This window comes from Columba livia, chromosome 1, assembly GCF_036013475.1.
Source record: "Columba livia isolate bColLiv1 breed racing homer chromosome 1, bColLiv1.pat.W.v2, whole genome shotgun sequence".
NCBI lineage: Eukaryota > Metazoa > Chordata > Aves > Columbiformes > Columbidae > Columba > Columba livia.
Genome location: NC_088602.1, coordinates 142,935,340 through 142,950,206, shown reverse-complemented (window position 1 = coordinate 142,950,206; position 14,867 = coordinate 142,935,340). Strand labels below are relative to the sequence as shown.

Sequence of the window (14,867 nt, the reverse complement as noted above, 5' to 3'; positions counted from 1 at the left end):
GGCATTTCTGTGTAGCAGCAGATCCAGGTCCTGGATCCCACCTAGTGGAAATCAAGAACTGCTGTCTTCCTGGCTTGACAGTGCGGTCACCAAATATAAAACTGATGGCATCTTGCCACTTCAAGAAATAATTTCTCCCAGCTCCACCTGGTTTTCCGTCAAAATACTTATGTTCTCTAATGTGGAAAAACAAACTGTGGAGCAACCTCGAAAAGCTACGGATCTCTCCCATAGTTTAACAGCAATTTAAGTGAAAACCAGCAAACACATACAAATATATAGATGATATACACATGGTGGGCACCAGCTTTATAAAATCAGGATACTATTGACTTTAATAGAGTTGCTCCTACTTTACATGGGTTTGAAAGGTGACCAAATGTCTGGCAGTGTGCACCGCTAGTGACGTCAGTCACTCCAGCAGGGTGATGCACGCAGAGGAAGTACGCACATGCTATTTAAAAAACTACAGAACGTGCTGGTTAAAGAACTGTTGAGAGACTGAGAAATAATTCCCAAGTGTACTCTAGATTTCCTTAGAAAGTATGACCATCTCAATACCTGCATGGTGCAGCGATCCGTGAATAAAATTGGAACAACAGCTCTCTGTTCCACTGTCTCTTTCAGCTGACTGAGAAGCTCTTACAGGATTAAAGTTCTCTCCTGTTGTATATGTTTGTGGATTTTAATTTGAGCATAACTGCGTAAGTGATTCAACATGCAATGTTCGGTCATGATCTAAGTTATCGAAAAAAATAATCCTACAGTGTTCAGTTGTAAAGGGTAATTGACTTCTTCAAGAAAGTACACATTTGTATTTCGGAATCTACTCATTTTTACTATATTTGAAATATTAATGACTGATATTAATTTTGAGAGGAGTTATACCAGATGGCTGTGCTGCCATCAAGAAGGACCTTAACAGGCTGGAGAAATAGTCCAAGAAGAATCTCACAAAGTTCAGCAAAGGAAAACACAAAGTCATTCACCTTGAGGAGGAATAAGCCGAAACATCAGTAGACGCTAGGAACTGACTAGCTGAGAAGCAACTTTGCAATAAAGGGCCTCTTATCCTGGTGGACAATGTGCTGAATATGAGTGAGCAATGTGCCATAGCTACTAAGAAGGCCAATAACCTTCTGAGGTGCATTAGACAGAGCATTGCCAGTAGGTCAAAAGAGGGAATCCTTCCCCTCTATGCAGCACTACTGTGAGCACATCTGGTGTGGTCTTTCCAGTTCTATGCTCCCCAGTACAAGAAAGACATGGGCATATTGCAGCGTACCCAAAGAAGAGCCTTTAAGATGATTAAGAGACTGAAGGACCTGACATACAAGAAGAAGCTGAGAGATTTAGGATTCCTATATCACAAGAAGAGAACACTCAGGGGGAAGTTACTAATGTATTCAAATACCTGTTGGGCGGATTAAAGAAGACAGAGCTAGACTCAGTCATGACCAATGAACGGACAAGAGGCAATGGGCACAAATTGAAATATAGGAAATGCAATTTAAACATAAGAAAAAGCTTTTTTACTAAAAGGGTGATCAAAGACTGGAACTGGTTGCACAGAGAGCTTATTGAGTCTCCATCCCTACAAATATTCAAAAATCAACTGGACAAGCCCCTGAGCAATCTGCTTTAGCTGACCCTGCTTTGAGCAGGGAACTGGACTAGATGATGTCCAGAGGTCCCTTCTAGCCTTAGCTACCTCTGTTTCTGTGGTTTCTATGCACTTATCTCATCTGGGAACACGGACTCTCACAGTATAAGTGTTAACAGATACATTGTTACTATGCTGGTAACATGGTAGTCTCATAGCTCAGTTGTCTTGCATGTAATTTCTGCAAACTGCAATAGTTTTGGATTTTTTTCCTCTCTTTATCGTGACAATTTATGACATACCATCATATGATATACAGTGATTAGTCCTATGTAAAGCGATGGTTATTGCAGAGAAGGAAAGGGAATTCAGAAAACCTACTCATTTCCATGTATTCTGGAGTCAGCCCAGTGAAAGGTTCCAAGATGTAGTCAAGATCCCACTGTTGAGGGTCCTTTGACTGACTGATGTCCATTTCCTTTGGTTCGGTTCTTTCATCCTTCAGCTTCCTGAAGAACTTCTTTAACTTCCTGAGGGAAAAAAGTTCAGATTGAACCAAGTCTTTTTTTTTTTTTTTTTTTTGCACTACAAGATTTGGTGTAAGTCTTTGCACAGCAACATGAAATATCACATTACTTTGGTGGCCCATAGGCTTTCCTTATACCATCCTCTGAAGATCTCATGCTGCTTATTGCCAGGTGACAGGCTGCTGGGACCAGCAGTTGCTGTGTTCCTGTGTGAAGAGGAAAGTTACAACAGCATAGTGCTGTTAAAATGGAGTTGAACCTAGTGCTTTTTAACAATTGTTTCTCTCTAAATACATGTTGAATGGGCATCTTCCTGAAGCACAAGCACAAGCACCCTGGACCTAAACAATATTAATGCTAAGTAATACTCCCAAAACCAAGGTGTTGACCACCTATCCCTTAAAAACCAAAGAAACCTGGGAACTTCCAATATAGTGTACTTTTAATGTGAAAATGACCAGACATTGCCAAACAAAGCTGGGGGATGACACGGACACAGGAATGTACTGATTCCTAAACATTGTGAACTTATGAAAATTTTAGCTTGTTGTTCAAAGCAAAAGGAAGTAAGCACCTCTGCCTATAAATCTGCAGCACCAAGAAAAGAAATGTCTCCATGATTCTGACAGGTCCAAAGCCATTTAGGACTCTAAATATGAATATTGTTGACTTAAAGCCAGCCCTGTGACCACTAGAAAACAGCTGCAGCTCTTCAGGCTCCACTGTTCTCTTGTCACAAGCACATATACCTGAGTTTTTTTAAAACAGACAAAAAAGATGCTGCTTGTGAAACCTTAAAGGGGAAGAGCTCTCTCTCCTTTAACCAAAATTATGCTACAACTAATAAAAACAGTAATATATGTACCCATGAAATGTTAAGTATAAGCAGTGTCTTAATTTTGCTAAGGGCCTTTCATCCCAGAGAAACATAATTCCCTTGTTGCTATCTACTATGCAAACAGGGTTCAAACTACTGGAGAGATTTGAGGGACAGTTTCAGTAAGGTCAGTAGAATTTCATCTCACAGAGAAGTATGTAATTCCTGTCCTGCACAAATGGAAATCCTACCTTAGTCACTTCAGAATCAGTAAATTATTGCTAGAAAAGTGTTACTTTAGGTATATGCAGTAACAGCCTCTTTGGTAATCTACAATGCAGCTGATACTGGAACTCACTGGGAACGAACTGGAACTCACTGGAGCTTCTCTGCAAGTTTATTCCTAAGCCACTGGAAACTACAGAATTCGATAACTATTATCCTAACATCAAAATTGAAACATTTAGTGAATACTTATGTGAAAAAGTTATATTTCCAAGATATTTTTTTTTCCTGAGAGTCTACTGATCATGCACAAGGCAATATATGCAGATTTATGTAGACACTGAAGAAATTTCTTCACCAGGACTTAGATGCTTTGTCTGCTTCCACACCTATAAAATCTTCCTTCAGAGATTTCTCATAAGAGTTTTAGAGGTTCTGAATTTTCCTTCAGATATGCCATAGGGTGTATAAAGATGGAACACTGAGCTAGCACACAACCACTATTATGACGAGACTTGGAAATTCCCAATTTCAGTCAGGAAATATTTCTGCCACCAGAAAAGTACACATCTTTCAAGACCAGCTATACTGGTGAGTTTTCATGGCCTGTGAAACAGAAAAGCAAAACCCTTTCCTACCATTTATTAAGTAAACACAGATCAATTATGTCTCCCAGCTACTGTAGATCAGAAGAGGTTCTATCAGAGGTTCTTATTTTGTCCATGTTTTAGAAAAACATTGCCCATTCTCGCCAGACTACAAATTACTCATACTGGTGAACAATTATTTGTGCAAGTATTTCTTTGGACCTCAGTAGGAATAGTAGTATCAATCACTATCCCACTGAGATGGGAATACAAATTTAATGGCACTGACAAATACATGAATTTCATAAGCAGTATGATCCCATAGTAAAATGAGTCTGCCTCTAAAAGAAGAATAAAGTACTTCCAATGCCCCCTACAGATGCATATGTATCACGAATTTCATGCTATTTTACATATAGAGAAATTCTGATGGAAAAAATGCAATAGAATGAGGTATTTCTTTAAAATTAAGGAAGCAAAATAGAGTTTAATTAGCATAAAATGTCAAGACTTATACATATTTAATGTCTTCCTTTTGCAGATGAAATTTATCTTTCACAAATGTGTATGAAATTATTTTATAGTTCCTCACATATGTTCCATGTGAGTGAAAATCCAGACTAATTCCAGTGATGTTCTGCCAGTAGTGTATGCAAGGCTCTCCCATGAACTTTTCCTCCACAGTTTGCGATCAATCCTTTGAACTAGAGGTGTGTGGCCTGGAGACAGGATTGTGTGGGGAAATGGTAGGGGTTTTCATTTGTACCTCCAGTGAAGCAGAACCATTTTCTCAGACCTTAACATGGCAGCAGGGCAAGACTAGCTGGCAAACACACTAAAGGCTTTGCTGGGTAGGTTTATTGCTTTGTTCCTGAATATACAATGAACCACACAGGAACACTGTGTTACCACATAGAACAAGGCTTCATAGCAGCCTGGAAATGACCTTAGTGGCTACAGAATTTCTACACCAACCGATGTTTACAGGACCCATTCACTTTCATCTCCAGTATGGAGGAAAAGGGATTGGCAGACACTGTTAAAACAGATCTAGATTGCATCATGCCCTGTCAGTGCCAGGATCACAAAGCTTCAAAAATCAACAGATCAACTTCAACTTTTATTCCAGGTACAGCTAAGATGTAGCTCATTAGTCTAATGGTAACATCATCAGTATTTTAGCAATAGTCAGATATATTGGGGCTAACCAAATACTTTTGGTACACAGAACATTTAGTTTACACAGTGTTAATAAAAGGGTGGGGATGTTTAAAATGCTTCACAAGAAAGAATTAGATGTATCCTTACAAAGACATTCACCTCCTACATCATGCAAACTCAGCCATTTCAAGACACTAAAATTTCCTTTCCCCCACTCTGCTTTTATGGCGATCAAGGGAACTTGTCTGTGACAGAGGTGTTGTAACATTCAGAGGGTAAGAGACTGGGGGCAAGATTTAAACCAATCTAAGAATTCCCAGGATGCTCTTCCAGCATATCCTAATTAATTTCCTAATGTGAGGGACTCTCAGAAGACAGTGAACAATAAGTTCAAGACAATACTGATTTCTGTTCCAATAAAATGCCATGAGTTACAATGTCCCTCACATTTCCATGGGCAGATGGGATTGAAGAGCATCTTCCTGTCACTGTGCAGCAGCTGAGATAAAATTTGAGTGTGTCTAGATGTGAAGTCTGTACATGTGTGATCTAATCCTCTGCTTATAGCACCATGGAGTCAAGTTATGGAGTTTAATGAATACACATAACTCCCCTGAGAAACCAGTAACTAAAACAATAGTTGTTGTTTTTAATGTTTATTTGGGAATACACTAATTCCAGGGCTCAGTTACTTAGACTAATTTTTAATTTTTGACCTGGTTATCTATAAGCCAGGGACAAGGAGTGACACCTTTACCCATTTTGAGTTAAGCTTTGATGCATGTTCTTATCTTTATTTTTATGTGATTTTTTTAAAGAATCAACTCACTGATTCTTTTAAATTTTTCTCAAAAAAAAAAAAAAAGTATGTTTGTGTCATATCCAAGTATGTGAAGCTTCAGACCAAACTGAAATGTATTAGAAAGTTAAAGGAACAGAGGATAGGGATTTGGACAGTGTTATCTCCAGCTATATAGCAGCAGGGCTTTTAAAATTAGTTTTGCAGGAATATAGCTGCACATATGATTGTATTATTAAAACTGTAAGCTTTTTAAATGCACTTGTGTGAAATCTGTTGTTTTAATTACTCAGATCAGCATTTTTAAACACAATTTGCAGACAACGATAATCAAGAGCTATTCTAGCATGACAGGCAGCCCCGCCAGTGAGAAAAAGGTAGTTTTGCCCACTCAGGATGAGTCTCTGAGAAGCTTTGTGCTGAAGATGCAAATGCAGCAAAGTTTTGTGACTCCATTAGTAGCCATATGAATCCGGACAGAGAAAAGTGTAGAACTGTAGAATAGCCACTATTTCTGGTTCTTTTGCCAGTGACTATCAAAAAGCAAGGTCTATTCTTGAGAAGACTGATTTTCATGGAAGAATGAATGCAGGATCGGAGAGAAAAAAAAAAAAGGAAGCACAGGTTTTTGTCAGAAAGCTATGTGTAGAGCAAATAAAAATGATGCTGCAGTTTCTCACAAGGGATTGACACCAAATTGTTGTGTTAGATAAAAAGTGCAAATATGGTTTAATTATGCTGTTTGTAATTCCTAATATAACTAGTAAGCACCGCATTATGCAAGGTAATCAGCATCTGAAGAGAGTGCAAAATAACTACAGGAAAATTCCCCAGCCCTGCAGGACCCACTAGATTTTTGAGGGAAAAAAAAAAAAAAAAAAAATAGAGGAAAAGAAGAGAAAATTCAAAATCAAGTGATCCTGGCTGGGCTGCAAAGACATGGCATACTTACAAAAAGCCTCCTTTTCACAAAACAGACAGATGATGCAGCAGTTGCTCTATTTACACAGTAGAAAGGAGTAGCAGGATTTGGTGGATCTAGGAGAAGTTATGAAGATGACTTAGGAAAAAGTGAGAAATTTGTGGAGTGAGACAGAATAGAATGTAAAGAGATTGGAGAAGCAGGGCAGCTGGGAGGCAGGCTGAAATAGGGCAGATGCAGGGAAGTGATTTTGTTGGCACAAGTATATTTGCCTTTACCGGTTGTGCAGTCCTCACAATGTATCTTCACCAGAGCTTGCTGGAAGGATTGGAACTGAAGATCCATTTACCAGTTTCTCAAGACTCTCAGTTAACAAATGTCCCTGGGTACTGCAAAGGTAGATCACCTGTGACAGCCACCAAGAACTGGATTTGAAGTACTGCAAGGCAATACTTGCTAGAACAGAGATGCAAATGGAGAGTCTACATGAAATGATGGAAAACCCCCTATAATTCAGCTGCCAGGGATGAATTTTTATTTATATCAGGTGGTTTCTAAGGTGTTTTTTCCAGTTGGTGCTTTTTCCTTTGTAGCATGATAGAAAAGGGTACAAGGAGAAAGCTAGACAGACAAAACTACTTGGTGGAATAGCTGGGGCACTTGTGTGTAGAGAAAAGGAAGCACAGTGACTCAGGCTCTTGTGTCCCTGCCTGTAATTTTGTTTGCTTATTTGGGAAAGGAGCAGTGGAGGTCCAGACTTTTCTTCAGTCATATTACTGCAATCTGTTCACATAAGGAGATCTCATATTCACAGGTAGGGGGTACAAGAAGGAGGCAGGGGGAGAATGAAAGGACTTTAATCTCTCATTCCACTCCACAAATTTATGGTGTAGTCATGCTTCCTTGGCACAATCAGGCCGCCTGGATTCTACGGCAATTTCAGTTGTTTTTCGGTGTTATTCGTTTCTCAAACAGAAGAAAACAAAAAACGGAAAAAAAAAATCTCATTAATAATTATTTATTAAAGGTGAAATGAAACATAAAAGATCATAACTATGAAAGGGCATCTTTAAATTGATTTCAATAATAGTAAGTGATGGAAACATATTGAATAAAAAGGCCAAAATCATGGCCCCACTAAAGTCAATGGAAGTTTTGCCATTGACTTAAACAGGGCCAGGATTTCACTCTGAGGGTTTATCACCAAGATCAAAGACAGAAAGTAACAAAATAACCACATGGATTTTTTTTCAGGAAGTTCAGAAAAACAGAACTGAAGAAAACGAGTGTTATAGAAACTCTAGGTTAAGGCTCTCAAGCCCTGCAGCCTTTTAGGGTCAATTCCTGTGACAACAGTAAAAGAATTATGGTATGTAACACAACTGAGTGAACTGTGACATATTTAAACTTGTGAATTCCAGCCCCGTGGAACACACATTGCAGTTCAAGAATGATTAATTTTCCAAAATTCAACTGTTGTTGCATTTACCTAGCTGTTTTGATATTCTTGGTTGCAAAAATTGAAAAAGAAATCACAGCAAAGATTTAGAAGACCAGCAAGTCAAATCCGTCATAGCCGTGCAACGGTTTCTCTGGAAATGCTGAAGAAAAAAGCAAGAATGTGCCCCAGTGACCCAAAACAATACAGGACTGCCATCCAAAGTTTAGCCCCATATTCTTTCAGCAAGCACTGACCATGGAGAAGCTAGAATGAAGACACTGAATGATGGTTCCCAATTGCAGCAACATAGAGATATAATGGATGGCTGTTGTTTATAAACTCAGTCTATCATCTACTTAATTTTTGAGGGGCAGACAGCAAATGGAAGTAAGCAATTAAAGTGCCTTGGATTTTATGGTGAATGAAATATAAAGATTTTCTGAAAATAATCCTGAAATCCCTGAATTTCAATAAGGAAGAAAACTCTTTTGATGTGGTTCAGCATTTAACTTAGCAGAGAGATACTTCTGTGTTACAGTAAAGAACAGTTCCAGATTCTGAATGGCAAATCCCTTCTGCCTCTCCATATGGATAAGGTTGACTGCAGCCCTTGTACTCTACCTTCAGTGAAGATGCAGAGTCAATGGTAGAATCTGTGCTATGCACACTCTGACTCTTATTCCCTCCAAAGAGACATAAGGTAAGAGGAAAAAAAAAAAATCAGCTGCTGAAACTGGAGAAAACTAAAAAAACATAATGGTAGAAAAAAGATGATCTCACAGAGGAGATGAGCTGACTATAAGAGATTACCAAGGAAAACAGGTGGCAGAACAGAGTGAATAGGATACAGACAAGAAGACTGTAGGGCAGAGAGCAAGGGTATGTTTATCTACACATCTGTCACGTCTTCTAACAACAGCACGTATAGACATAGTAGACTATGCATGAGACACTGACATGCACCAGAACTACTACTTGGGCAACATGTGTGTTTAGAGTCCCTTTTTTGGTCTGGATTTATATGTATACAACAGACCTATTCATGGCCTTCTGAAAATCTGTTTGATTGGCAAAGTATGTCTGTGTGCCTGTGCACATGGGGCAGATGAGGCAGAATAGAGTACCGTTGACGATGTTGTCCAAACCAGTAGAGTGGTCCATTCAGAAATAGAAGGCTAACTCCGATTTATTTAAGTGTACAGTAAAGCACTGTGTCTCTCTCAGTGCAAACAGGTCTGGTGAGAACGGCTGAGCCCTACAGATATACATGTGATTTTCTTGAGAATGTAGACAAGCAAAGGAAAACCAGATGTGCTTATTTCAGGATGACAAGATAGCATTGTGTCTGAAATGAGGTATTTCTCTGGGAAGGAGAGGATGAAAGCATGTTTTTAAACAGTTGTTCAGTTCTAAAAATTGAGGCCACCATTGATTGTTGGCAGAAGAGTGGGGGAGCAGAAATGAGAGAGAAAAATGGGATGAAATTGTCACATTCTTGCACCAAGAGTTGTAGTGGGGAAATTGAGAAATAATTTGCAGGAATTCTCTGTTTAGACTGGATCAGCTTCTGCCTTCATGAGTCAAAAATAATAAATAAAGTATTCTAACATCATAAAATACCCATTAAAAAGGTCCAGTAGCAGTAAGTATTTGGAAGACAGGAAAAAAATCACACCAGGTTTACACTGGGAAAGCTTTAAGCCTTCAACATGTCAGATATTTTGGGAATGATTTACCACCCTTTTCTCAAAATAAACTGTAAACTCAACAAGATGGAGACAGAAAACAGGCTTCCCTATTGAACTTTGACACAAGAATAATGAAACCATCCATAACCCACATTTGATTTGTTTGGGATTTTTTTCCTCCCTAAATTACTTCAAAAAAAAAAAAAAAAAAAAATATTGCTATGAAAAGGGAGGAAAAGGGCTCATTTTAAAAATATTTCATAATCTTTTAAGCACAATTCATCTTGGTTTCTAGCTAGCATTTTCAAGGCTCTCCTTAGGGATGTGATCCAAAAGCTGCTAACACCAGAGCTGAAAGATTCTAACTTCACTGGAGTTGAAGCTTGCATCTAAGCCAGACTCTTCACCTCATACAACATTTCACAGAGCACTGTCACCAACAGGATGATTCAATTAGCAGGAACAGGAGCAAACCTCCTAAGAGCAGGACATTCTCAGTGGGTTCTCAGTGACTGAAGATCCCCTTGACACTGAAGATAGATCAAGAGAGACGTTTTGCTGTGTTTGGAGCAGAGGACACTCTGGAGTAAGCATCCTGTGGCAGAGCACCACCGAGCAGTGTGTCAGCATCTCTCCTGTACTCTAGTTCCTGTGTTATACTGACATACAGGCACCTTAAAATTGTGTGGGTTTCATCTGTAAACCCATAAAAATAGTCGTAGATCAAGTAATACCTTTTAAAATCTTTTATGAGCTATTGGTTTTCTCCACGCCATCTCTCCTCCACTTTATACTAATTTGTATTCAATACTGTTACCCTGAAAGCTTCTCTAAAACTTCCCAAGAGATCTATCATACCTTGCCTGTTTTCCCAGGTTTCTAAAATTAATATAGATCAATTATTTAATATATTCAATCACTTTCTTTAAGCCATTTACTGCAGATATAGCCAATTATTCAACATAAAATACAGCCAGATCATTTCATCACAACCAAAAATGTGATTTATCATCATATTCAATTAGAATCTACTGAAGGCAGTGGCAAAAGTCCCATTCATTTGAATAAAGATCAAGCCTTTATTTTACCGTGTCACAAGAATAATGCATGGTAATGGAGAAAGCTGGGATACATACGGGATTGCAATTTCAAACAGATTGTTTTGAATCAGTTGTTTTCCAAGCATAATAATGCTGAGCTGAATACAGAGTTCCATCAAACAGCCTCCTGGAGCACACTGTAATTAAACAAAACCATAGAGTGTGAAGGGAGTAAGAGAATTAATTTAAAAGTATGCACCTGGGAGAGATACTGATATCTGTATGTGCCCATTGCCCTGCCACCAATTTGCACAGGAACACAGAGCTCGTTGATCATTGCGGTTCTGTGCTTAACAAGGTACTTCATCTCCACTCATAAAACTACATTATGAAAAATATACAGGGCTCTGAAATAATTTTCTGTGCCCTGGGGCTATTATATTTCCTTTTAAAATATTTACTATATAATCAATGTAATAAACATAATGCAGTATCACCAATAGTCTTCCAACCTGATGTCTCCCAAGGGGGAAGAAAGTCTTCAATCTTGCAAAGGCTTATGCATAAGCTTTATTGTAGAATCTTGAGTATGTCTATCGATTTTCAAGGAAATACTCACAGCAGTTAAAAGGAATTTTGGAAAAAAAAATGCATGCTTAACACAAAATGCCTAGAGCTTTTTAGGCTATTTAAACTACTAGACTTTTAGTGAGCTACAGGATGAGAAGCCAGCTTCCAGTTCTATCTCTGCCATAGGTTTCCAAACGGACTCAGTCAAATCATATAATGTTTATGCCTTAGGGCCCAGTCATAAAGCATAAAAATGGTGAAGTTTCATCTAAGAAAGACCATCAAGTACTCAGAACTGCAGAAATAACATACAGGTGTCTCAGATGGAAAATTTGGGTTTTGTCTATTTATGTTGAAGATTTAACATCTTGTTTTAACATGTTTTTTGTTCTTCCCTTGTTATCTAGACTCCAATGAAATATGATGTACACATAGCTCTTTCTGTCAAGGATTTTTTTGTTTTAATTTCATATGTACTTACTTCTTCCATTCGATAACCATCAAACACATATACATAATGACCAGGACGGCCAACAAATCTGAAAGTAATAACAATATATGAAATAGTATAAAAATAGGAAAAAAGTTAATTTTATCAACATAACTGTTCATTCGTATTAGCTAAAGTATTTCAGAACTAATTACTTCAACCTGAATTTTTGAAGACTAGGCACCTATTCAACTTTGATTATTTAAAATTATTTCAAAACAATAGGTCTCTACAAAGGTTTTTCTATTATAGTTTAATTAAATAATTTCAATAAAATATTTTTTGTGTGTGCTAAATAATAACAACAACTTCTCTCTCTTGGTTACACAAAAAACCTGGGAACACATATCCTAGCTCACATTCTCTTGCATCTGAGTAATGCCCTGAATAGAGTTATTTACATGTCTATAAGCAGTCAAGGCTCTTCTGTCTACATGAAGAGAAACAGTGAGATTGTCTTCATTATAACCATACAACATGCACACAGGCATAAAAAAGGTTAAAAAATAAAATGTCTTACAATATTTACAACTGCTGGTAAAATGTATCATTAATTCTAAAGTCAATGATGCTGAATAGGATTAGTGAAGATATAGATTAACAAACTTTACAGCCCCAAAAGGAACAGAACAATGGTATGAAACATAATCCAGAGGAAGTTTAAAAAATTTTGCCAAAGTTTGAGCAAACAATCATTTTAAGCTTCCCGTTCAAAAGCATGTGTTATACTGTGGATAACTGGGTCCCAAAAGACAATGATCCTGAACCCATAGGAAGTCACACTTATTTAGCAAGACAGCTGAATTAGCTTTTTGGTCAACCAGTTCATTTGCCAAAACATGCAACTTCCAGTTGACTATTTCTTAATTTAACTTAATACGGGTGAATAGGGAAAAATATTGAGAAAGTAATAGAGCAAGTGGCTCCATAATTTTAGATGAAACAGGAAAATCTTTCAATGCTAAATGATGTTTCAAGAAAAAATAACTAAAATGTGGGAAGTGAAGACAACTAAGCACTATTACTCACTCATAAATGCAACACCCTTTTTTTTAACTAGGGCAGTACTAAACATCATGACCAGTCATTCAAAAGCAAGCTTTGGACAATCCTGTTTGTGATATATTTTTCACTGCTGGTGAAGGTAGCTAGTCCCAGAAATAGTTAGGTAGCCCTTTGTGTCCATTTTTAAACACAGATCAACTAATATGGACCTATATATATATGCACATAAATATCTATATATAAATAGTACATAAATGAGTATATGTAAAGGACATTTATCTTACCTTCCTTTAAAAAAAGCAACGTAAAAAATTGGTGCATAAGAATTCACAAACTTCAGTAGGAATGCCTTCAAAATCAGTCTCTCCTCAAAGGTTTTCTCTGTTTTTGGTATCTCTGTGGGGAAAGCAAAACAAAACAAAAAAAAAGAACCCAAAGAAATCACTTAGCAAATATATAAACTTCCCTGGTATCCCCAAATACAAAACCAAACTTCAAACTTTGAGGTCATACTGGTTTGGTTTTTTCATCTTTTGTACTTTTAATTTGTACCAATGCACACTAGTTCTGTCACTGACTTCTGATTTCCAGAAAGTGTTTCCAAATTTCCAGGTGGAAATCAAAGATTCTTTGCTAGAAATATTAATAAAGAAAATTAACTTGATTCTCTGAGAGACATCTGACAGCTTATCCCAAGTTGCTCTTGGCTGTCTGTCCAATAACATGGTAGGAAAAAAAAAACAAACCAACAAATCCTGACATTTGGCCTGCACCTGACAATACTTTACTTTTCCAGTCTTTACTTTTCCAGGCAGACCACATCACCTTCGCCTGCTTCAGGCCACATCCATGAAATCTTAGCATTGAAGCCTCTGTCATTCATTCTGATACCTATTTTATTATTAAATATAAAATAAAATTAACTATATTTTATTAACACCAATTATTATTATTATTATTAATATTAATGTTAATGTTAATGTTAATATTAATATTAATATTAATATTAATATTAATATTAATATTAATATTAATATTAATATTATTTACATGGATCTCCTACTAGTTATCTGGAGTTTGAAGAAAGAAAATTGGATCTTGATATTCAATTGTGTAAAGCTAAAGCAGTAAAAGCAGCTTCAGTGCATATAAGCATATGTATATGAAGATACAGAGAAAAAAAAAAAAAAAGAAGGCCTTTAAAGCCTTCTTAACTTAACTTTGTGTGTACAAGACTTTTTTAGTATGAGTTTGTTAATGTGCTTAATGCTAAACACAAGACTGAGTACCTTTCTGAACAAGGCACTAAGTGAATTGTTACTTGTCATACAAAAAAAATGTATTTTTTTCCTAATGCTTCTCCATTCCACTATATACATTCTTCATTCCTAGAAATCTTCAGATAACTTGTAAAAATGTGTATTAAATATTTTCAGTATTCATTATTGCTCCCAGATTTATTTTCCATTTCCATGGAAATTTTCTAGCAACAGAACACATGGGTATGAGTCAGGGGTTTTTCAAATTGACAGTAGGATCTTTAAATGATTCTGTATGGGTTAAACTGCCATGCTCATCCTGACCTGTTAACTAACGTGAGAGAAGACAATTTTATTGTGGTATGTTCTTGACAGAATTTCTGTAGCACAGTGGAAATGTGAAATAACAAGGTAGATACAAATACTGCTGTACTTGTACTGTTTTGTTTTGGGGCACAGTTTAAGTGTCTTGGTTGCTTTGAAGTTTTTATCTTCAAAAAAGAAGAACAGTGTTTGTTTGAGCACTAAAGCAGACTCTAATGGGTCCCCCTTGCCCAGCTTTATTTGTGGTACTTTCAACCATATTTTCATAAAAGGTCAACACGTAATCCAATGAACTCTAAGCCATCATTGACTTGTACATATAGTAAAGCTTAATTAACCTTCAGAGGATTTTAATAATTTGTAGATGACCCTATATGCTGGATAGATCCTCAAGACCAAAGCTCAGGGC

General features: G+C 37.1%; 1 protein-coding gene across 1 annotated transcript in view; it reads right to left on the bottom strand.

Annotated features, from left to right (window-relative positions):
• ANO2 (anoctamin 2) overlaps nucleotides 1–14,867 on the bottom strand; it is a 190,350-nt gene that overhangs the window by 21,950 nt on the left and 153,533 nt on the right. The window contains exons 17-20 of the mRNA XM_013369708.3: nucleotides 13,160–13,271; nucleotides 11,862–11,919; nucleotides 10,907–11,007; nucleotides 1,985–2,133 (exon numbers count right to left, since the gene is read on the bottom strand). Of these exons, the coding sequence (XP_013225162.2) occupies nucleotides 1,985–2,133; nucleotides 10,907–11,007; nucleotides 11,862–11,919; nucleotides 13,160–13,271 (420 nt within the window). The remainder of the gene's footprint in view (nucleotides 1–1,984; nucleotides 2,134–10,906; nucleotides 11,008–11,861; nucleotides 11,920–13,159; nucleotides 13,272–14,867) is intronic.